We start from the raw sequence: 24,111 nt of genomic DNA, 5'->3' as shown, positions 1-24,111 counted from the left end.
GCCTGTTGGAAAGTTTTGTAAAGATCTGTGATAAACATCTTGTATGTTAATGTCTGTGTATACTCATGAATATCCATACATAAATGTTTATAGGCTTGTGCACATATTTATGTACACTGGCATCTTACTTGATTGTTTTACCTGAACCTACAAGCTATCTCCTATCTTTAAACACATCATTTAGTAGTCCCTGAATCCAAGTCAGTGGGTCTTTGGCTTACATCAGCTGATGCTCCTGCCTAGGATTCCCAGGTACACTTGTTCCAATCAGGGGTCAGTGGGTTCTCTGTAGACATCTCAGGGTGCCATGTAGCTAAAAGAACATTTGACACAGCTCCTCAGATCCCATGAGCTCACACTTGCCTCCAAAGTCCCCCTACCTGCAGCCTCTGTCTCTCTCCCACAGAGGCCAGCTGGTGACATGCCTGAAGGACAGCCTGTTTGTCTGTTTGCTATTCCTTGTGGATCTTGCAAGACCCCATTGGTTATTTCAAAGTTGGAGGCAATGTCCCGGACAGATTAGAGGCCACCAGGAGCCTATTCATTTAGGTCACAAAGTCACAGCATGAGGCCACCTTCCCAAACAAAGTTCCTTTCTGCCTTCCTGATCCTCTGGGCTCATAAAAACCTCTGCCTGTAGTGGGCAGTTTTAGTATGCTGAGTGCACAGGAAACATCCCTTTCAGAGAGAAGGCAAGCTGCCCTCTCTTCTCTTTGCTCAATCACAAAAGCGACTGCCTGAAACATTGGTCCTTAAGTGGGAATGGAGGAAATGGATGTGGGTGTCTCTTGTGAAGGGGGCCATGCTAATACTCTATTCAGCCGATGAAAGCAGACCTTCTGTCCTGACCAAATTGAACTCAGCTATTCCTAAGAATATTCGCATTATAATACATGCTGTGTATTGTGTAATACACGTGTATATATGCATCTATCCTCCATTTTAAAGATCAGTTTCCTCAGCTTGTGATTCTCAGGTATGCTTGCTCTAATCAGAGGTCTAGTGATGGCGGAGATAAGGTGAGTTCTTGATCCAGCACAAAGCTGTCTTGCAATGGTACCCTTTCTGCTTACTCCCCCTGCACACCCAACTGCTTAATTTAAGCTGCTCAACAACACACACACACACACACACACACACACAAATATATATATATATATATATATATATATATATATATATATATATATATATATATATATGACAGTGACCTTCACCTGTACAGGTGTGGAGGTAGGACTCTTGGAGTGGAGTGAATTGCCCCAAGATGCCAGTGACAGTGGAGGAGGAGGGGGGATGGGATTCTATAAGGACCAAGTCTTTTCACTCTGAATACAGAGTACCCTCCCAGCCCCCAGGTGGCCTCTCACTAGCCCTTTGAGAGCTTGCCAAGTTTTCTCTGGCCCTAGCCAGTCACCATACTGTCTGCCCAGAACCCAATCCCCAAGGTTCCTCATTTTTTTTTTTGAGATACTCCCCTCCTCCACCAGCTGCCCCTCCTGGCAGGTGTTTACCCTTCCCCAGGACTACACCCCCCTCTAGGCCTGGGCCAGCTTTAGACCAGTCCACTGGACCCTGGATACTTCTAGACGACTTAGACAGGGAGGGCACTCAAAAGCCCGATTTCCCTGACTGTCTTTTGGCAAACTCCTAGTCACAGAGCTGGCCCATTTAGGAGAGAAGCAGAGGAAACCCACCCGCCCACCCGCACCCCTCCAACCCTACAGGAACATTCCATTTGGAAATCTCTTGTGGCAGGTACCTCAGAGAAAGCCACACAGTCTCCAGGTCTACAGAGTAATCATGGCTCTCAGGGAACGTAGCACAAAATCTGAGAGTCCCCCGGGATCCCCAAGAGTACCCCAAGAAGAAGCAGGCTGTGCTGGCTTCCACTGACCATGGAGCCAGCCCTCTACCCATGTGCAAAGGATCTACGGAGCAAACTTCCCTTCTATTGTTCTTTTATCTGATTATAAAAGGGACATGTCACAGCTGTGAAATGTCATTTTCTGGAACATACAGGCCAAATGACAATCATCCAAAACTACACACCCTATGAATTAACAGCGCTGATATTCTGGAAGACAGACATCCTTCTAAGCATCTATACACACACTCCTGCCTTTTAGTATTATAAAAAAAACAAGGTACTATTACTCAAAAATGGCCCAAGGGCCCATGTACCAAGGTACTATTACTCAAAAGTGGCCCACTATGTTAATCATTTTTAATTGTAATTTATATATAATATTTATATAACTATGTAAAATATTTTATGAATAAGTTAATATTTAATAATATTATTTAAGAAATATCTCTGTAGGAGACATTTAGGCATCACCCAGTTATTTCTTTGGACCAAAATTCTAGAAATACAATTGTTTGTTAAAACGTCATGCACACTTTGGGAGCCCTGGATGCATAGTACCAGGATGACTTTCCCAGTGGGGATAATACTTTTCTCAGCAGTAGCCTGTGAAGGGGAGACCCATATCCGTGGATTCCCCGTACAGCTCTGCCAAGTCCAGGGGCATCATCTGGAAATCCCCGAAGCAATCAGCACCTGTAATGAGCCATCTGCTGGGAAATGGGACGAGGGTGGGCAGATGGGAGGGGATCTAGCTTTTTTTTTTCCTTTTGCTGGTGCAGAAGTGGGCAGTGAAAGATAGGACGTATCAAGAGCCACTTAAGACTCTTCTCTATGGGTCCGTAAAAGTGTCTCTCCACAGACGTGGGCTGGGTGGTATGATATGCTGGCAAGAGGCGCTATATGGAATAGTTGTAAATGTCCAGGAAGGAATCTAACCACAGGAAACTGCCTCCTTCCCTCCCCATGTAGCTAGTGACCCCAGGAAAGAGTTTGCCACCTCTGGGCTTGTGTTTCCCTTGAGAATTTCTTGTTTCTGTGACTTCAGAGCCAGGCCTGATCCCAAAGCACTGAATCTTACATTCTGTGCCCACCATTTGCCTGTTTTTGAACTTGCCTCTAGAAATTCTTAAAATCTGCCTTCACCAGGGTGACGCCAAGCCTTCCTTAACCTCCCTCGGTACCGGCAATGCACTGAGAAGGCTGTAATGGCCAGGAGGAAGTCAAGGACACACTTCTCAGATGCAGCTTCAGCTCAGCATTTATGGAGAGCCCCAGTCATGGCTGCCATCTCTCACCTACCTTCCCACCAGCCAATCCTGAATTAGAAACGGGACCCTTTCCTATTTTGTTGACACTGGCAGAGCCGAGGCTCAGATGCACACTTTAGTCTCGTGATGATAAAAGGCAGAGTCGGGGTTCAGTCTCAAACGTCCTTCATTCTCAGTTCATCTCCCTGCATCCCTTAGTGAATCACTAGGCAGAGCTCTTCATCATTGCTATGATTAATGCCTACTGTGAGTCCATGTGAATTGCCTTGGCGGCATTTCCATACACGCCTGCATCTGCACTGGGAAGATCCTGAGTTCAGAGCAGGATGCTTTCTAGGGCAGAGATGTGCTGAAAGGACATGGTGCCACCTGGATTTCTCGGATTGGTCATAGTTAGCTCAGGAACTTTGAAGCTGATTAACATCTTGCTCCCTAGCCTTTATCACCTATGGATTCAGCACTGACAACCTTAATTATCGGTATTTGACTTGTCCACACAATAATCATACTCAGCGGTCATCTTCCTTCTACGGCCAAGAACCAGTATCTGTGGGCGTGGTCTTCCCATAAGTAAACAAGACTCTGGAATGCTCCACCCCAGAACACGTCCCAAGCCCTGCACCTCTCCTGAGATTCAGGTGCTCCGTGGCTCCTGGAAGTAGCCAGGTTCTGGTGATATCCTCTGAGCCTTTTGTAGTGAGGAAGGAGGTGTACTGTGGAAGCTAGAAATTCCAGGTGGGAGTTGAGAAATCTCAAGCTGACCTTGGAGATTTGTTCCCATACAAATAGGTAAATCAGACCAGTTGCACCCTGTGTATCACAAACCACATGAAACGATGCTTTCAGAGCCCTGATTTCTCTGGGACTTGGTGGTGTGTGGGGAGGGGAGACTCAAGCTGATAGTTTTCCTAGAAAACCATGTGGGAGGAGAAAAGAAATTCTGCAAAAAATAATCATGGTGGCCCACAGTTCCCTTGGGCCATGAACAGAAGTGGAAATCAGGCAGAAAGCCAATGCCTTCTCTCACAAGGAAACTTTGTGTGTGCTGCATGTTTGGAACCCAGAAACTGTAGAGGAAGGTGGCCAGACCTACACCAAGTAGGGAGACAGCTTGAACCCCTAAAAGTAGGGTGATAGCAATATGTTCATTAAAGACGTCAGTGCTTTGCCTATGTCTGGAACGTAAGAGGAGTTCAGAAAATCTTCATTCATATATTATCAAGGCCTTTGACACATACACCCAGCCAAATGGGTGGCATCTGGACTAGAGATGGCCCCCTCTCATTTAGTAGTCAGAAGACTGACAATGTGCCAGTGGCTGAGGAAGAAGATGGGAAGTTAGACACAGCTTCTGCACGTGTAGCCTCACACATGAGACCAGGCTAGGGTGGGGGCAGAAGCCCTCAGCTCCTGACAAGTCTGGCACGTTGTCCTCTGTGTGTCCTGAGATGCCTCCTCTTTAAGCCTCTTTCCAGCTCTTTGGCCGGGAGACCTGCAACAAGCACAGAGGCAGCTCCTTGCCTGTGTAACCCAGCACCAGCCCAGGAGGCCAGGCCTCCCGGTGCCAGCAGGGATCATCTCTGCTTTTGCTCCCTCACACAGTAGTGGAAAAAAGTGAGAAAGCAAAATTCCCCCTGAGCAATCTGAAACCCCATGACCTCCTGACTAAGGAGGCAAGGTTCAGTTCTGCCTTGTCCCCAGTCTCCTCATTTTCACCTGGGTCACCTATACTCAGACCAGAGACCAGCCTGGGGGTTATTTATAACCCTGTCAGAGGAGGAGGAGACAGGAAATTAGGAACGAGTGAGCAGGGAAGAGAAACATCGTGCCAGTGACCCATTGGATTGGAACCTACAGCCTAACTGCCCCATGTGTCTGGGCCACATGATAGGGAATTTTTCCTCCCCAGTCTAGGCTAGTTTCATGTGACCTCCAGTGCTACCTGCAGCTCACTTGCCTCTTCCCACCCTATTTCTGTTCTGTGCCATCATCATTATCATCATGGGTCTCTCTGACTAGAATGGCTCAGGGGTTTTTGTCTTCCAACAAGGTAATGTACAGGAGCTAGGGGCCAGCCAGGAAGCCTAGGGCCTGAGAAGAGAGTAGGGGACCCAACTCTGGGAGAGTATACGGTGGACAAGCTCTCCGCTGTCCCCAGCTGTTGTCAGCTCTGCTCTGCTTCTTTCTTTGCCTGTTGAAAAAGTCAGACTCATAATGGTCAACACTCAGGCACTCAAGACTTGATACCAACTTCATTAAGATGCCTCGGAGGAGAGGTAGCTCATGCAGAGTTACACAGCAGTGGGGACAGAGCCAGGCTTGGAGCACTGACCCCTTTTCCAAACCACTGTGCTGCCCCATGGGTCCCACAAAAATTCTCAGGGTATGAACATGAATGTAAGTACTCACAGGTTGAAGTGTCCAGCCTTGCTGTGCTCTGAGCCATGTTCATGGCAGCTGAATCCTAGCAGACCACCTCGGGTTCTCTCAGCCATTGCTTACCAAAACACCAGAGTCACTGCTCCATCAGCAGGCCCGTTCCCGTCAGGATAACTTTGGGTAAAGTTAGGCTCCTTTGGGGTTGTTTTATTTTACTTGGGGCTGCTTAATCCTCACCCAATTATTGTCTAATTCTCTAAGACAAATGTTCTCAAGATTATAAATCTTGTCCTTAGGAAAGAAACACAGATCAACGTAAGCCTTCATACAGCTCAGGAACTCTTGTCTGCGCCTGTCCACACTGCCTACCCAGATGACCTACAAGAAATGTTGGATTTCTACCCAAAAAGGCCGCCTCCACTCCTCTGAGCCAGACAGTGAGGCAGCTTCAGGAAGGGTCCTAGAGCTACAGAGACTGCACCAGGTCTGATGGGACACTAGGAAGCTACAAGAAACTGGATTCTGTAAACTGCTCTTAGAACAGCAAAAGTCTTTGGAGAAGCAGGGAGAAACCTTACTATGCAGCCCAGGGTAGCTTGGAACTCACTGTGTAGCTCAGGCTAGAACCTAGAATTCATGGTCCTCCTGCCTCTTCCTCCTGAGTGCTAGGATTGCAGGTGTGTGCCACCACTAAAAACCCAAAGTTTTGATGACCCCAGGAAGCCGTTCTCATGTTTTCAACCTTGAAGGGTAATTGGAGGCATAGCAGAAACAAGGCCCAAAGCACATTGAACATGTCTTGCCTGGTGTCTGAACTATAAGCTGTTAAGAAAAAAATTTAAGTAGTTGATATAATGACAACTAAAGTTGGTAAATGAAGTTGGTTAGCTAAGTGCTCCGGCCTTCATGGAACTCAGATAAGCCTGGGCAGAAGTTCTTTGTGCACAGAGCACCATCTTCCTGGCACCATACCCATACAATGACTCCAGTTCAGTATTTGAGTGTTCCTGTAGTTCACCCACATTTATTGAGCAGCTACTAAGTGTGATGGCCTGTGGTGAGGAGCACCAAGCGATTTCCAGGCAGCAGGGCTATTCTTAGCTTTCTGATGTCTATTTAAGGAGTGTTAATCCATCCCACCTCCCCCTCTGCAATTAGACACATACCTCCTTCCAACCTTATATGCTGAGCTCACCCAACTGCCCCAGCTGTGCAGGCAGGATAGACAAGTGTGCTTCCCACTCTGCTGGGCTTGGCTCAGCATTTAGGCTTCCTGAGCCTGGGTAGCCTGGGAATTGGCCAAGCCTGGTGAGAAGTGTTTGCTTTGCCTGGACCCTTCAAGAAGTTTTGGAGGTCAGAATCCCCCACCTGTTTTTCTCAACCCTAGAGCACAGTGGGGCAGAAAATGTGTGAACCAAGAACAGGGTAGCCAGAGTATGGGAGTGGGTAGCTAAGAGCTCAGTCTATGGGGTAGACCTTCCCATTCAGACATCCACACCCAGCCTTGCGATCTAGACAGACATGTGACATCATCCAACCTAGACAATGTGATGTCATCAGATCCCATCTCCACCTTTCATGAGTATATCCAAATGTAAAAGCCAAGGTTGACCTGTAAGCCCCACTTGCCCAAGGACAAGATAACTTCCTGGAATGCTGGGAGCGGCGGTTCTTGGAAATAGCCACATGTTTTCACTCCCATAAGCAAATTTGAACCGACTAGATCAGATGTGCTTGATTAGATGTAAGCAGGCTATACATCAGGATATATGCTTGATCCTGATAGAACCTGATGGGAAATACAGTGAATTATGGGTTTTTCCTTTTTAAGCTTCTGTGAAACATGACTTGTGGACATTCCCTGGGAACCCAGGGATAGTCCTGGTCGAGTTCCATCTTCCTCGCTGGTATTTAATTAAAGCTTGCTTTAACTTTGGCTCCAAGCTGTGGAGCTGACTTTTCCTCTCACCATTTTCAGAACTAACAAAAGTACCTAGCAAGCCCCTTCCAGCCTCAGTATTCCCACCTATAAAGTGGGACAACTATGACAACAATATTAGTTCCAAACACGTAAGCTTATAGCCAATAATAGAATTTCCATGCATAAAAATATAAAGTTATTAGAACAGCTGTAGCCTTGATACTTAACTCTTCTGGATGTCAATGTTCAAATAATAAGAGTTAGAAGTGATAAGGTATGAGTATATGTTGGCCTATAATATTAATAATAATAACACATTAATAATATTAATATATTAATATTGTTAAATTTTATTCTTATTCCAGATATATCTCTAAAGCCAAATTGCTCCACCTCTGTTGACCTAGTTTCCTGTTAGTCAAATGAGAAAACTGAGTCAGATAGCTTCTACAAGGTCACCCAGGACATGAGCTTCCCGCCTGGGACTTTCACGGCCTGAAGTCTCTTCTGGCCAAATTGAGCCAGTAGCTTCTGAGCTGTGGTTAGCAAAAATGCATCCCCACCTTCCCCACACCCTGCAGGCAAGCTGCTAAATACAGAGGGTAGTGAGAAAAGATGATATTCAAACAGGATTTTGGCTTGTACTCTCCTTAGCGACATGACATGGCAGCCCTTAACAATGGGTGGATGGTAGGATAACTGGAATGCAGCCACTTATAACTGACATGCACTGACTGTGAAAACACACAATGCATTTTAAAACCTTCACTGCAAAACTGGAAAAATCTCAAAAGTAATTTAAAATTGATTACATGGCAAAATGATCATACCTTGGATACATTAGTTAAGTATAGCATTAACTTAACATTAGTTAAGTATAGCATTAACTCTTGCTTGTTCCTTTTATAAAGTGACTACTATGAGAAAAATTTAACAGAATGGGAGGTTCCCCGTGCTCCTTCCTCGGGATGGTGCAGAACGAGGAGTTCTTCCTGCTTGGGAACTTCTCACAGTGAGACTCAAAGGAATGTGAACTATTTAGGGTTAAACTTTAAAACAAAATAGGGAGTCAGGTGAGGCATTAAGTTTTAGGAGTCTGTGGCATCTCCTGTGGCTTAAAGGAGCCTAGATATGTAAGACCTGTTAATCTGCCAAACCATCCCTTGATGTTCTTTACCACCTCAGCACCTGAGCTCCAATGGTCACTTTGGTTTTCATCCATCCTGTGTGTGTGTGTGTGTCTGTGTGTCTTTGTATATCTGCGTGTGAATGTGTGTATGTGTGTGGGTCTGTATGTGTCTGTATGTGTGTGGAGGGCTGTATGTATATGTGTGTGTGTGTGTGTTTGTGTATATCTGTCTGTGTGTATCTGTATTTGTATGTGTATATGTGTGTGTGAATGTGTGTTTGTGTGTATATGTTGTATATATGTATGTGTGTATATGTATGTGTTTGTATATGTATGTCTGCATATGTATAAGATATTTGTGTGTTTGTGTGTATATGTGTGTGTATATGTATATGTATGTGTGTATATGTATGTATGTGTATTTGTGCATTTGTGTGTGTGTGTGTGTTTGAAGGCCAAAAGTAAATGTTGGATATCTTCCTCATTCGCTCCCTACCATATTTTTTGAGACAAGTTCTCTTACTCAACCTGGAACTCAGAGGTTAGTCTACACTGGCTGATCAGCAAGCCTTGGACATTCTTTTGTACTCTGCGTCAGGTCTACAGTCTTAGAATTACACCATAATACCGTTTGTTTGTTTGTTTTTAATGTGGGTGCTGGAATCTGTGCTTTCAAGCACTTTGACTGAGCCATTTTCCAGCCTCTTTTGCTGTGTTTTCCAAGTTGATCACTGCTCTTTAATACAGCAGCTGTTTCTCACTGAGCTGCATGGCAAAACCTGATACTATCTCTTTTCCCCACCACTCCCAAGCTGAGGACACTACTGCCTAGAAAGACTGGATGCTGTCTTTTTCAAACATCCCCTCATTCATTCACAATGCCTTTACTATGTGCACACTAACATCAGACCAGGGAGTAAGACCCAGTTCCCATATAAGGGAGGCAATAAGATGATGTCGCAATCACGAGGGTTGGTATTTACCAAGCCCTTACTCCAGGCTAAGCAGCGAGCCAAGACGGCTGTTTCCATGATCTCAGTGAATTCCCTCCACAGCCCGGTGAAGCGAAAGGTCTTCTTATACATGCAGGGTAACAGAGAGGAAAAGCAAGAATGAGATGGGCTGGCTTGCCCAAGACATGCAACCAGCAAGTTATAAAGTCAAGATCTGAGGCAAGCTGGTTAACACCACAACCTGCATTCTTCACCAGCTCAGAAACTGGGAAGGGCATCGTACCAAGAATGTAGGCTGTGAGGAAATCATTTTGCTTCAAAAGAGCCACTGGCCATATTCATTCTGAGATCTGAGGACTTAAAGGTTACTCAAGAGGTCGCCAGATACAAGGTCACAAGAAACCTGTAACCTACACAGCTGAATCAGTGTATGCTTGTGTGTGTGTGTGTGTGTGTGTGTGTGTGTGTGTGTGTGTGTGTGTGAGATTTTACATTGTAGTAACACTTAAAAACTAAAGTTTCACACTAGCATGTTGGGGTTTCCAGCTTATTATAAGAACCTAAACATCTGGCCACACTGTCCCCTTACCAAAGGACATGGATTTTCCAGTTCATCACAGTTGCCACCAGTTCTATTGCCTCCCTGATATCAAGGCAAAGAGGAGGTACTCAAAGCCACCACATAAATATTTGGGGACAAACGTGGCAAACAAGAGACTGGAGACCCTTATATGTTTAGCTGATAGTAGTAATAGTCTCACGAGCTTGGTATTACAATAACCCTCCCTTTCTGGCTAGTCCCTGTCAGCATCAGATTTGTGACCTGAACTAATTAATTACAAAGAAACCCAAGCTGGAAGATAATGGGTCAAAGGGGATCTGGAGCCCACAGCCACCTGCCCACAAGAGGCATAGTCCCCATCATGTCTATCTATCCAGATCTGTATCCCAGGCAACCCCTTGGGTGTTGGGCTTCTCACAAATCTCAGTCCTTTGGGTGTCTGTTTGTCCTTATTGGAGAGGAAAGTAGAGTGGGCTTGCTCAGTGGTCACATGTTTGGCCTGAAACTTCCAGACTTTCTCTCTTGGAGTAAACAGGCTCGTATGAAATAATACCACTTTTAATTAGAGGTCTACATCTAAGCTGGTCTTCCAGTAGGAAAGTCTTTTCGGCAGCTTAGAAGGCTTTCTACCAAACTGTCCAGCAGTCAGTGACAGACCCTGAAGTGACCTTGATTCCAAATTCTAGCCTTAAGCTAAGTCTACAAGGCTGCTGTCTACTGGTAAACCAGATGTGATCCAACAGGAAGTCTGGTGGTCCCATAGATCATTGAGCTCAGCTTACTAGATGTGTTTGGGTAGAATCCTCACTAAGTTCACAGCCACAGAGATGCTGATCTGATCTTAGCAGGCCATATTTCTAATGAAGCTTCCTTCAAAGAGAGTTATTGGTGGCACTAGGTGTTCCATCCTGAGCTCCGCTAGATAGCCCTCCCCAAGGAAACCTGACCCAGAATACTGACCCATTGTAAGCAGTAACATCCATGCGCAAAAGAGTAGACACACACAGTCAGTCCTTCACTTGTCCAGGTGAGAGATCGATTCCTGGGGAGGATCGTACCACCAAGGTAATTCCAGAGTCAGATGATAAACTTGAGGCAGACCTCAGATCTTATACCTGGAGACCAGTGATCTCGTCATGTCAGCACACAGGAAGCATTGGCTCTCTAGTCCCAAGCTGGGCAGAGGCAGGAGGAACTGACTTGTTATCCAAGTTTAATATCACCAGTTTCTAGAACACTCCCTTCAGCTACTCTAGTATCTCCACTTCTTTCTACCTATCAGAAGGAAATGTGCTTGGCAGAGTCTAAGTGGGGAAGGGCAACCCCTAATCCATGAAGACCATTGGACTTGGTCTTCAGAGGCATGGGATCTACTCTACAGTGAAGCTACCCAACCACACCACCAATATCAGTATTGATAGCTACCTAACCAAGTGGGAATAGTGACCCTCCCACCACCCTGCTTTTTTTTTTTTTTAATGTGCATACTTAGCCAAGCAGCTTAGCTCATGAAACCTTACCATCACACTTTTCCCCTTGTCACTTCCCCTTGCCCTAGCCTGGGTCTCACAAGGACCTGATATCCGAATCCAACAGACTTCTCTTCAGGTAGCCAGGTTGCCTGCCTGGGACAAACATTCCTGGGAGGACAGAAGCTATGCAGAAGTTGGGGTGAAGAGACTAACTACCTTGTGATGTTGAAGATCTTTGCTTCTAGAGCTTGCTCTGCTCAAGGCTCCCCTCTGCTCAAGAATCCGCACACCTTCACCCCCCCCCCCATCCCATCATCTCAGAGCTATTTGTCACTGGCTGAACTTTACCGTGGCTCTCTGAAGCCAAACCATGTTCTTCTCCTTCACCCTTTCTTCTGCCAGGTGGCACAGACCTAGTACTTCTGGAAGTCCCTAGTGTCCCAGATGTGAATGGCACAGATAGATGATAAGAAATATGTGACATTAAATCAGACCTGCATGCTGGGCAGTGCTGTGCAGTGGAGACTACTCCTTTGGTGGCAGCCAGGCTGTCTCAGTCGCACAGAAGACTTCTCCAGGCCCCTCTGCATCTCCAGACACACTTCATTAAGTAAATGAGCCAAAGACCCCTTAGTCCCACCACAGTTCGGAGACATCTTGTGGCCTTCTGCTATATGCTAATTAGCTAGACCCAAGCTTAGTCTATTATGCTGATGGTGTTTCATACAAACAACCTGCTAGACCCAGGCCACATCCTCAAAGGGTATCCAACACAATGGGACCCAGGAACTTCTTGCTTCTCCACCAGCCCTGGACACATCAGGTATAATGTCAGCGAAGTGACAAGGTCCATGACCTTACTTAGAGGTCTATACACTCTTCTAACACTTCAGTAGGCTCAGGAGAGCCCCAAGCGTCCTTTGGGCTGCAGTCAATTAGCATGGCAGCCAATATGTCCAACTTGAACCTGCTAGCATTGTGGCAATTTTCTGTTTTAAACTGTTTGTTTATAGGACTGGGAATAGATACTCCACACATGAAGCTGTGAAGCAGTATCCACTGACGGAGAAGTGGATTTTAAAATATTTTTCAGTATCAAGAAGGATGGAGTCAATAAGGGTGAAGATAGAGTTCTGGGCTAGAAATCATGGATTTTTCGTGTGGCTTGGTTCCATTAAGAACTCCAAATAACTAACACTATAATGAAATTGAGGACAGCAGGGACTAGAGAGGCTGTCAAAGGGAATGGCCCCGGAGCGTTCCAACAGTGTGAGTCAGAGACCAATGTGCCAAAGTTGCAAAAGAAGGAGGACCTTCCCTGTTCTAGAGAGCTGTGTTTCTTAGTCTCCAGGAGAAGAGACCCTAAATCTACAGGAGAGAATGATCCTGAACACAGACTTTGGGGATATAGCTTCAGGCTAGGCTGTTTCTTTTTTTTTTTTCTTTTTTTTTTTTAAGATTTATTTATTTATTATATGTAAGTTCACTGTAGCTATCTTCAGACACTCCAGAAGAGGGCGCCAGATCTCGTTACGGATGGTTGTGAGCCACCATGTGGTTGCTGGGATTTGAACTCTGGACCTTCGGAAGAACAGTCGGGTGCTCTTACCCACTGAGCCATCTCACCAGCCCCTGGGCTGTTTCTTATGTGATGTTAGGCAGGAAGTTTTCCTTCTTCAACCTGAGGCTACTGAGTGGGTAGCACATGGGAAGGGAATCCTCGACTTTACACATAACTGATACACAAGTGAGGAGCTCAGCCCAGTGCCCTTGTGTTAGTAATTGCAACCTCAATGATAGGTCTGATTAGGAAGATGCTGTTGTGTTTGTTCCACTGTATGGTGGAGCTAGAATTATCACATAAGCAGAGAACAAAACAGGGGCCTCAGCAGGCTTGTGGTTCTGGCTTTGGGATGATGCCCTCTGGGCAGGCCTCATGGAATTTCAGAGGAATTGACTTTTAGTAGAAATGGTGTCCTACAGGTTTGGAGATAGCAGAAAACAGGACCAAGTGAGACCCAGAAAATGAGAAGTTCATGAGGATGTATGATGGGAGGACCTAGCATGCATGGGTCAAGAGCCGGCAGAAAACAGGATCACTAGGAAAGCAGGAAAGACCAATGAAGAGGTGGGTGGGGCCCATTATCGGTCCTTACAAAAGCCATTTTATTGTACTTTATTCCATTAACCCATTGAAGATTTCTAATCAGGATGGTGGGGTCATTTCTTAAAGCAGGTTTCCTGATGTCAAGACCCCAGAGTCTTTCTCTGCCAGGCCCACTCTGTCTCAGCTATTTACCGCCGTCCTTGCAGCCATTTTATTTTTCCATCCAAGCACTATCCAGATGAGCAATCAGTGCAGGCAGGAACAAAGGCATCAGTCTTCTTGCTGTCACCCTGAGCCCAACTAGGGTCACAAAAGCCTATGTCCCAATTTCACACATGCACTTTTGAACCTGAGTTCATGCAAAAACCAAAGTCCAAACAAGTTTCCAGTAATGAAAAGCGCACTCCGTATTATAAAAGCAAGAGCCTCTAGCCCTCTCTAACTCAAGTAGCCCAGCCACAAGTCAAGAGCTGTGGCTGTCCTACCACTTAAGACCTTCTCTTGGTATGAAAATGATCCCATTAACTTGGCCTAAGTGGCTTTAATTTTGTTCCCTTTCAAAAAGATAAAAAGGCTGACCAAAAGCAGAAGTCGTCAGAATACCAAGGAAATGTCTAAAATTGTTTTCCATTTGAGAGAAGCCTGCAGCACAACACTGTGCTATTGCCTCCATCTCCCATCCTCTGGTTGCAAACCTAAAAGGGACAGAGTCAACATGCAGCTCTGGAGGTGGACTGCAGCCAATATGAAAATACAGTGTCCTTCCTTCCCACCAATACTTCCAAATGTACGCTTGCCATAGAGGTTTCTCCGTGCACAGCGGCAAAAGATAGTATAGTGACTATGTGTTCTAGCACTCTTAGGGAGGTGCAAGTTGTCAGAAGCATAGCTATCCATAAATAGGGGATATCTAGATAAAGTGATGGTAGATCTAAAGGAATATTATATTGTCACAGTAATATCACCATATAGCAGTATAAATGTTATATAGTCTAGCTGGAGACACCCGAGAGGTGGGATACATGGGTTTAAGTACTAGTCTCTGCTACTTACCAGGTATAGCACTGAACAACTTACTGAATTTTTCTGAGCTTCAGTTTTTTTTTCAGTGAAGATGATAATAGTACATCTGCCTCGTAGGACTGTTGAGAGACTTGAATGAACTAATGCATATTAATTATTTGGAATGATGCCTAGCACACAGTAATCATTCTATCTTAAAACTCAGCATTGGGTTTTAAAAATTTATCATCCTATGGAATACGAAGGAGAGCAAGACTACAATAACCCACATGTATATGTATATCACTCCCTGGTATACATGATTGAACAGAAACGACACCAAGGGCATTCCAGTATTCAGTCTTCTAACTTTACAACTTTCTAACGAAGCAAAACTTCTGGAAATGTTCCTCAGATAATGATGTGAGGATGCAGATGGAGAATAGAAAGAAGTAGCATTGATTGAAGCAGTGATCCAAAGGGACTTGCTCTTTCTTTGATTTCGTAGAGGTGGGTAGATGAAGAGATAGGGAGGTAGATATATAAATGGATGGGTGGATGGATGTATAGATAGATAGATAGATAGATAGATAGATAGATAGATAGATAGATAGATAGATAGGAATGAATGGATAAATGATACATAAACATAAAATAACACATCACTGTAAAACTTTAAGCTTAAAGGCATGAATAAAAAAGGTCTGAAAGGCTACAAATTACTGTGTCCTTTCATCATGAGGAGAGTAAAGGCTGAAGGGACCCAATAAAAGCCTAAACACAAAGCCATCAAGATGCTGGGGTTGGGGAGGGGGAAGGATCTGAGTCCAGCTGTGCCCTTTCCAGGGGCTCTTCCACCATCCCACATGGCCTCTAGAGACCACCCAAGAGCTGAATGTGACAAAAGTGGTTAGAAGGGGCCTTCATGTCCACATAGCACAGGCTAAAGTGTTAAAAGCCAAAGGGGACTGGAATGGTTTTTGTTTTTCATTAATGAACCTGTTGGAATGTGCCAGTCAGCAGCTGAGCTCAGTGGCTCCTGCTGTGCCAGCAAAGCCATAGCCACTTCCCAGTCTTGTCTGTCAGGGGACTGGGAAAAGGACAGATCAGTCAGAAGGGCACCTTCTACACCCAGGAGGACCCCAGTCTGCAGACTTCCTTCCTGCCTCATGCTCCACTCATCCACCTCCGACTCAGCACTGGCAGGTGGCTCCCCTGGGAATCCTGTCTGCTACAGTCATCCTGCAAGTTTGGATTCTATCAGCCTTGCTGTTCGCTGGTCTTAGTGACACACAGTTAGTTTCACTTTGACCTAATAATTTTGAGAGTCTTTTCTGGTTTTAGTAGCTAAGGAACATAGGGAATTTCCTTTTTTTTATGTTGTTCCGTTATAAAACTATAATCAATTCTTCCTCCGTAAACAGGATACTTAATTAAAACTGCTGGCTCCTTTAGCTGCCTTCAAAGGTTGGAGGGAAGCTTTTCTAATCTAGATGAAAATGCCATCTGTCCCTTTCATTTGGATTCCAGGTGCAGGTGCCTGCCTTAGGATGTCAGAAGTCAGTGCAAGATGTCAGAGGTCAGTGAAAGGTCTCATCATGAAGACTGAATGCATGCCTGGCCACCACTGGGTGGCCTTGCATGATCTCATTCAGTCTCAGTATTTTCCATCTGAGAAATGGGTGCAATGCCACTTAAGGTTGCTAGGGAGTTAAGATAGTATCTCTGACATGCTTGCACACCCGTGCAAGTCTGAATGCATCTGTCCCTTCTTTCCTCTTGCCTAACAGCAGTCTTCTTCTGGCCAGGATTCTCGAGATACTATTAGCATTGGGACACATGGACATGCACACATGCACGTACACGCAGGGGGTTGTCAATTCTCCAAAGTTCCATAATTTCATTCTCTTTGTGTCTGTCTACCTGTGGGGGTGAGAGGGCGTAGGTCACGTTTGTCTACAAATGGCTTCTTTGCTAAAACCACTTCAGATCTGATGCTGAAGGAACACACCCCTGGCAGTGGTCCCTGTCAAAACAACTCAATGATATCAGGGCTATTCTCCAAGGTTGTCAGCTGTTCCTCCCAGGCCCAGGGCTGACACCTCTCCACTCCCACCAATGCCACTGCCTAATTACTCCTTGTGAATGGAGACAGAGAGAAGGGGATTTTTTTCCACTACTCCCACCTCTGCCAAAACCACACACACACACACACACACACAACCCCACTCCAGTTTTCAGAATGCTCTGAACATTTCCCATTCTTTCCTGAACTAAGGTGGCCAGAACAAAGTCTGCCTGGCCAAGGCTGCCTCTTTCATTCCCAGTGCTCTCCCCTCCGCTTCTTCAGTCAAGGTTTTGAAGGAGGAGCAAGGACTGGAAGGAGAAGGCCCCAGGTGAGGCGACTGCTGCCAAGTCTCTTTCTTTGCCCCACAGTGTATCTGATAAGCGTCTGTGTAGTTTATTCTTCTAAATACTTTGATAGGGTACATGGCCTGCAGTTGCCATAGAAACACCTTTTAACTCCTCCTCATCCAGAAGGTTGTGCCAGTCCCATGGGTTTTGGAGAAAAAAAAAAAGAGAAAAGAGACACCCGTGGATAAAGAGACAGGGAGAGAGGGAAGGCCATTTTGGTGTGGTGATGGGGGATTACCAGGGGCCCAGCTAGGCATGCTGTGCTCTTGCCTGGCAGCATGGCATCTGGCCAGGGTGAGAATGCTTGAAGGTTCTGGAAGAGGAAGGAGGCAGAAGGGCTTGAGCACACTTTCGGAGCTCCAGTTTCCCGAGGACAGTTAGGAGCCATCTACTGGTGGCAACAGGCAGGGTGTCTGCTTCTGTCAGGCGGCAGCAGGTCAACAAGCCAGCAGGCCCACACCCACACCTCCCATTTTTAAAAGCATTATCTCATCTCTTGTGCAGTGCACCAAACTGAGGGTTAGTGAGTCTGGATCCCTGCCAGACTCACTCTCTCTCTCTCTCTCTCTCTCTTCTGGATTTGGCACATTTCTTGGTAATTTGACTTTGTTCTAGGAAGCATATTAAGAGGAAGAAACAAAAGCTGTTTCTTGAATAAACCCATAGAAATTATAAGAAACTTTGTCAGTCTGACCCACAGTAGGACCCCAGGAGTGCCCATTGGGACATGCTCATGTTGTCAAGACCGAAACCTCTAATCTCTAGGTTAGAGATGAGAACCCTCTCTCCCTACTCACACTACCAAACCAAACTGAACACGCCTCGACCCACTGTGAAGCTGAAAAGAACTTGGGCCATAGACTGCACACCCAGATTCCTCCACCTGCTAGCTCACAGGCCAGCACCAGGCTCTAGGCTGAGCAAAAGCAGACAGCAGGAACTAGTGGAGAAAGTCACCGGTTACTGAGAGGAAAGGCCAAGAGGAATCTGGGTGGGGGCACTAATGAGAGAAGGGAGAAAACTTTCCCAGCCCTCCAGCAATCCAAAAAAGGATGCTTACAAGCACTCCATAAAGCCAGGGGTTCTCCCCCAGGGACAGAGAAGGGTGGGTGTCTTTGGGTCCCAGGAGACCTTCAAGAAGGGTAACTGCAGGGTCACACAAACACCCTGGGCTGCCAAGTGGACTGACCTGACCACCAAAACCACCTCCCAGATTTCCCCCTAGGCGAATCCACCAGCAGTGCCTCTCCAACCTTGGTTTTCTTTCCTGCCAGGTCACTACCCCTCCCCCTGTCCCCCTCTCAACACAACACACTTGCAGAGTAGAATCCCTCACTCAAGACCCAGTGGAAAATTTTCCATCTCCTTTATGACCGTACTTAAAACACACACACTCCATTCTTTACCGACTCCACACTGGCCAAGGGCAACCTCTTGTCCCACCCCTGCCCAGCAAACACACAGCAGGGACATTGGACCTGAGAGCTTTACTTGAGCTGGAGAAGAGAGTAGCCAGCTTCCACTTCCCCAGGAGCCCTCCAAACACTAATGTCCCCAACACGCCTCTGGACAGTGGGTTCTACTTCTTATCAAGTCCCTCTAATCAGGACAGTCTCTTTGAGACCATCACCACAAGCGATGAGACCTTTGGCAGCTTTGCTCTTTTGGTGACAAATCTGCTTTCTCTGATGATACTCACTCTCTCCCTCCTCACATACATTCCGGGGGAAGAAAAAAAAATCTTCCTGTGAATTTTCACAGCTCTATGATAAGTGATCCCCCACAGTCACCTCAGGCCAGCTATCAACACTCTGATGCAGTTCTCCCAGGGAGGAGGGCAATCCCACAGTCCCCCCCGCCCCCCGGTTTTTTTTCCATCTCCCCCTCCCCCCTTTCCAGCCACCCAAACTTGGCAGGCAAGAAGAGGCTCCATTAGCACTTGCCGGGAGAGCCTGCAGCTAGGCTGAGTTTCTCAAGGAAAAGCATGAAGTTCAAGGGCGCGGGAGATAAGCCATCTCTGAACGCTAGGAGTTTTCTCTCTCGCAACTCCACCCGCACAGACTACAACTTGTAAAGTGTCCTCGAGGTCCCAGAACTTCAGTTAGCGTTCCAACTTTTCAGAATCTCTCACCCTCCTTCTCCAGCTCTTTTCCCTTCAAGGCAATGGGGAAATTTTTCTAGATATCAAGCAGGGACCTCGTTCACGCTCGCCCGCCAGAGACCACTAGGCCACTGGTTGGGTTCCCTCTGCAGGGCATCTCCCCACACAAGAGTCCCCGCCCAGGGAAACTGAGTCTTCCGGAGCACTTACCGATGTCGGAGTTGCAGAAGGCATCCTGGGGATGGCTGGGAGAGCATGTGCACGCTTCCGCGCCCCAGTGCCCAAGGCTCCAGCAGCTCAGGAGCACGACAAGCCCAAGCCAGGGAGTCATGGTAGCTGCTGTGGTCCGCTGCGGGGACTGCCGCTCTTTTCTTCAAAGTTGCCGAGCGCTAGCGCTGATGCTACAGTCCGAGCTCACTCGCTGGGTTTAACCGTGCACTGTGCACGGTGGGCAACGATGAGCTCCGGGGAAGTGCCTTCCAAGTAGCCCGGCGGGACACGACTAAGTGGCCAAGGGTCGCTGGAACAGGAGTCCGCGGAGCCAACGAGTGGCCTCACGGAGAAGGATCGGGATCGGGAAGCGGAGAAGCGGGAGAAGATTCTTGGCGCTGGCGGCTGCCCGCTGCCCACTGTGAGCAAGAGTCCAGGGCTGCAGAGTGATATAGGGGCGCGAGGGGACCCAGCCCCTCGGGAGCTCGGGGTCCGCCCCCTCCGACCAATGGCAGCGCCGCATTACCTCATCGGCCCTCCAAAAAGGGGGCGGGGCCGGGGGGCGCGGGGCGACAGGGCGGAGCCGGCCCGGACCGTTCAGATCCTTATAGGGAATAATGCAGTTGTGGACACGCGAGTGGGTGGGCTGGGCGCGTCCTGGGCCGGTGTGCGCTACAGCGGTGTCCCACGGCCCCTTCGCCCTACGCCCACCGCCCCTCTATGAGCCTTGGACCTAAACAAGGATTCAGTCCCAGCCACCCAGCCTGCCAGCATACTCCCTTCCAAGGGCCCCAGGTGGCCCGCACCCTGAACTCCTTGATCATGCCTCCTGGAAAAAGTCAAGAAGGAAGCCTCAAAGAAATTTTCACCTTCTTATCTTTCCTAGAGAGAGCAGGGAGTAAGAGGAAACCCCTGGACATCAGCTTCCCTCACCCCCACCCCCACCCCCAACACACACACCCCTCTGCCTTTGTGGGATGGCTGTGATAATTGCCACTGGGGGTAAATGGATCTGTGGAATTATTCAACAGACCCTGTTCTGGACGTCAAGCAAGCCCTTGTAACCAGGGCGATTGTGCTAGTATGATGAGGAAACTGGAATAGTTGGAGACCTAGGTTAGAATGACTAAGAGGGCGTTGTTTTCTGTGGGACAGTAAAAGATGTGACATCATGCCAGAAGAACATCAATCACAAAGGCCTGGGTCTTCTTTGAAAGAAAGTATATAGGGAAAAGGGGAGTATGATAGCTGGTCTCCCTGGTGGCAGACAGCAATCCTTCCTTCAGCAAGGAACATTTGAGGTAAAGCAATCCGTACGTGGAATAAAACCAGATCTTAGAGAAAACCACCTAAGATCATAGATGACTAACTGTAACAGAGCAATATTGGTAACATTATTACCAACCCTTTTTAAGTAACATCTTAATTGGTGTGTGTGTGTGCTCATGCTGTTGTTGTTCTGCCTTTTTGAGACATAGTCTTACTATGTAGCCTAGGCTGACCTTGAACTCAAGATCTTCCTGCAAATAGCTGATACGCGGCCTCAGCATGTCAGGAAAGGAAACCATATAACTATATTCCTGGAGCAGGGGCTAGAAGAGTAGTGAGAAGGCCAGAGCACCCTGAAACAGAATTAAGGAGGCTTCTGTTAGAGTTACAGATGTGCAGTCAGGCTTCTGTTAGAGTTACAGATGTGCAGCGCCATACCTGGCCTATGCTCTCCGTTTTTAAAAGCAGGATTCCATACTCCATCTCGTTGTGTTCACATATTCCTTCTCGATGGGGAAAGTGAGAACAGGTGTCCTGTGTACCTTCCAGCTGAAGAAGCAGGCCCAGAAAGGGGATGCTCCCACCACACTTTCTCGCTGGCTCTTCTTACCAAAAGGGATGTACATCCCTGACTCGGCATCCCTTTGACAGATAGTACTCTCTTATAGTAATCTCTCTCCCCTCTCTCCCACCTGGTTTTGAAAGAGACCTGTGTTTTAGCTGCAGAATGCTGTAAACTTGTAACAAATGAGGAAAATCCAAGGGACTCCCTTGGGTTATCCCCAAGAGAAGAGACTTTAATGGCAGAAGCAGAGGGCAACATGGTAACATTATTTCTGACTTAACTGCCCTTGTTGAGGTTGTTGTGTGTTGATGCCCCTGTTATTTTGAGACAGAGTATCATTAAGTAGTCCAGGATGACCTTGAACTCTCAAAGCCCCTGCCTCAGCCTCCCAAATGTTTCCAAGAAGCCTCCACCCAAGTATTGCAGCTATACAGAAGAAAGCCTAGCTCCCACATCTTTCTGTCTTAGCCCCACTCAGCTCTGAAGCCCCTCCCCTCCTTAATTCTGTTTCAGGGTGCTCTGGCCTTCTCACTACTCTTCTAGCCCCTGCTCCAGGAATATAGTTATATGGTTTCCTTTCCTGACATGCTGAGGCCGCGTATCAGCTATTTGCAGCATTGCTTTTTTAGCCATAGGAAAGTCCCAAGAAACTTGAGTGTAGATAGTAGCGGGCAGTCAGTCACTTGAGGCCTGAGCCATGGGCACTATGGGGCCACTCTGAGGAACTAGGTTGAATGAGGACATACTTGGTGGAATCTGAGAGATTCACTGAACCTTGTACCGTGCCAGTCATGTGGAAGACTTTAGAAGGGTTTATAGACAAATCCCTTTGGTTTAACTTCTTACAGGCTAGAGGCCTCTCTTCTCTGCTTTCCTATTGCAAGACCATTTTGTCCAAAGTGCCCTTTGTTTTTCCTCCAAGAGAAAGCCTTTCTGGAATGCAAGACAATCGCCAGGCGGCTACTTTGCGCTACGTGTCACAGAGCCGATGTCCTAAGAGAGGGCATCTGAAGTGTGTCTTGTTCTGGGGGCTACTTCCTTAGCAAAGTCTTGGTGTCTTCTGATTATTTTCCATCCTGAAAGGTGCTGATTTGGATTTATTTCTCCCTTGATTCTTCTGCATGGACTCGCTCAGAATTTGAGGGCTTCAGGAGATACATAGAGCATTCTGGTCAGGAGTTTTCTCTTCTGCCTAAGCTGAACTGCTGCTCTCTGCTCACCTCTGCAAGGTCACCGTAGTCATGATCCTAGGAACAAGACGACGGGGCTCCTTGAGTCCTCATGTAGGTCCTTTCAGCAGGTATGCCTTGAAGCCATCCATCCAGACAGTAGGTTGTTCACTGGGCTAATAGTGTGTAAGGATTGCTTCTGCTAGTCTATTTAGTGAGCAAGATTGAATGGGCCTGGAGCTTGGGTAAGAATGGGGATACCAACCAGCTTTGCTTATCTCTTCTGGCGGCTGAGAACAATGACAAATTTATGATACTGGGCGAGCTGAAGAGGCTTCAACCAACACCTGGCTTGTCCTCAGACCTAACTGGCTCACCTAGTCCCTCTGTTGGAACTTTTCTAGGGAAGGTAAGAGCATGTTCACTTCCTGTGTATCAAAATTCAGAGGGCAGACCTGTAGGGGGTGTTTACTTAGGCATCTGAAGAAGATACAAAGTTGCTCCGAGACTGTTGAACTTCATATTCAACATGAGAAAAATAATGTTCGGAAGAAAGAATTTACCCAGTGTCCCACACTCAGCTGGAGGCAGAGCCAAGTTCATGGTGTGAACCCTGATTCCTTAGCTTCTATCTGCATCACATCCACAGGGCTGTCTTCCAGGCCAGGGCATGGATTAAATGTATTTCCAAGTCCCATAGCTGGCCTGTGGAGAGCTATCTGCACTGCCTAAAATTTCTTGTCTACACTAACAGATCCTCTGAGCTGACCAGTGTTGTATAGTTCTGTGTAACTCAGGGTTAGTGCCTGTTTCCCTTTCTACCTTATTACATGATGCCTTTTGAAGACATGCCAAGCATGTTTTATAAATGGATGTGTGAATACCTCCTTTCTGGAGAGGAAAGGCAGGCTAGGATGGAAAGGAAACAAATCCAGACCTGAGACCTGTGACAGACATGGCTGCTGAACAGTCATACTTCCAATCCAGTGGACAAGTCACTTCGTGCATCAGTTTCCATGTTTATTGGATAAAAGATTAGGACTTTATGATTCCCGGCAAGATGTCCCTTGGTGTTAATAATAATAACAATAATAATAGTAAGTCTACTATTCCATGGGAAATTCTCAAAGTTGAGGTGAATGAACGTGAAGGAAGATAAAACTCATTGTGTGAGCAGGTTTGACCTCAAACCAGCATACCCACCCACCTCACTCTCAGCATTTCCTACACTCCCACACTACTCTGTCTTCCTAGACACAGGCTTAAAACAAAAGATGGCTGTGCAGACTGTGTTGATAAAGGCACAGGAGAGACTTGGGGTCTTGTTTCTGGTGGAGCCTCTTGGTGTTACCAGTCCATCTTTCTGTCCTCTTTTGGATTGGAAGCATTAAATGGTCCAGAGCTGTGTCTTTTGTGTTCAAAACTTAGTGGACCCCTGCACACCGTTCCAGTCTCAATTTAGATGTTACCTCCTTAGCTTGACCCTTTTCCATCCCCTTCTAGTGTATTCCCCACAGCACCTAGTTGGGTTCTTTTTCGCGTGTTGCTGACTCTGATATGGTTGCTCATCTACCTGTTTCCCTTCCTGAAGTGTAAGCCCATTGAGGATAGAGCATTGGCAGCAAGATTCAGTTCACTAATGGCTGCAGGGACCCAGAAGTCCACACTAGTCCCGAGGCTCAAAGTCGGGCTTGACAGGCAGCAGCTCCTCAGAGGGAC

General features: G+C 46.8%; 2 protein-coding genes across 3 annotated transcripts in view; one reads left to right on the top strand and one right to left on the bottom strand.

Annotated features, from left to right (window-relative positions):
* Timp3 (TIMP metallopeptidase inhibitor 3) overlaps positions 1-19,833 on the bottom strand; it is a 49,482-nt gene extending 29,649 nt beyond the window's left edge. The window contains exon 1 of the mRNA XM_021173744.2: positions 19,390-19,833. Coding sequence (XP_021029403.1) covers positions 19,390-19,510 — 121 coding nt within the window. The 5' untranslated portion in view covers positions 19,511-19,833. The remainder of the gene's footprint in view (positions 1-19,389) is intronic.
* The window catches only part of Syn3 (synapsin III), a 438,182-nt gene that overhangs the window by 182,836 nt on the left and 231,235 nt on the right, over positions 1-24,111 (top strand). The gene's annotated exons all lie outside the window — the stretch shown is intronic.

The sequence above is a fragment of the Mus caroli genome, unplaced genomic scaffold (genome assembly GCF_978045245.1).
Source record: "Mus caroli unplaced genomic scaffold, Mus_caroli_1 scaffold_9, whole genome shotgun sequence".
Taxonomy (NCBI): domain Eukaryota; kingdom Metazoa; phylum Chordata; class Mammalia; order Rodentia; family Muridae; genus Mus; species Mus caroli.
The sequence above is the reverse complement of the archived record's forward strand: the minus strand, read 5'-3'. Positions and strand labels throughout refer to the sequence as shown.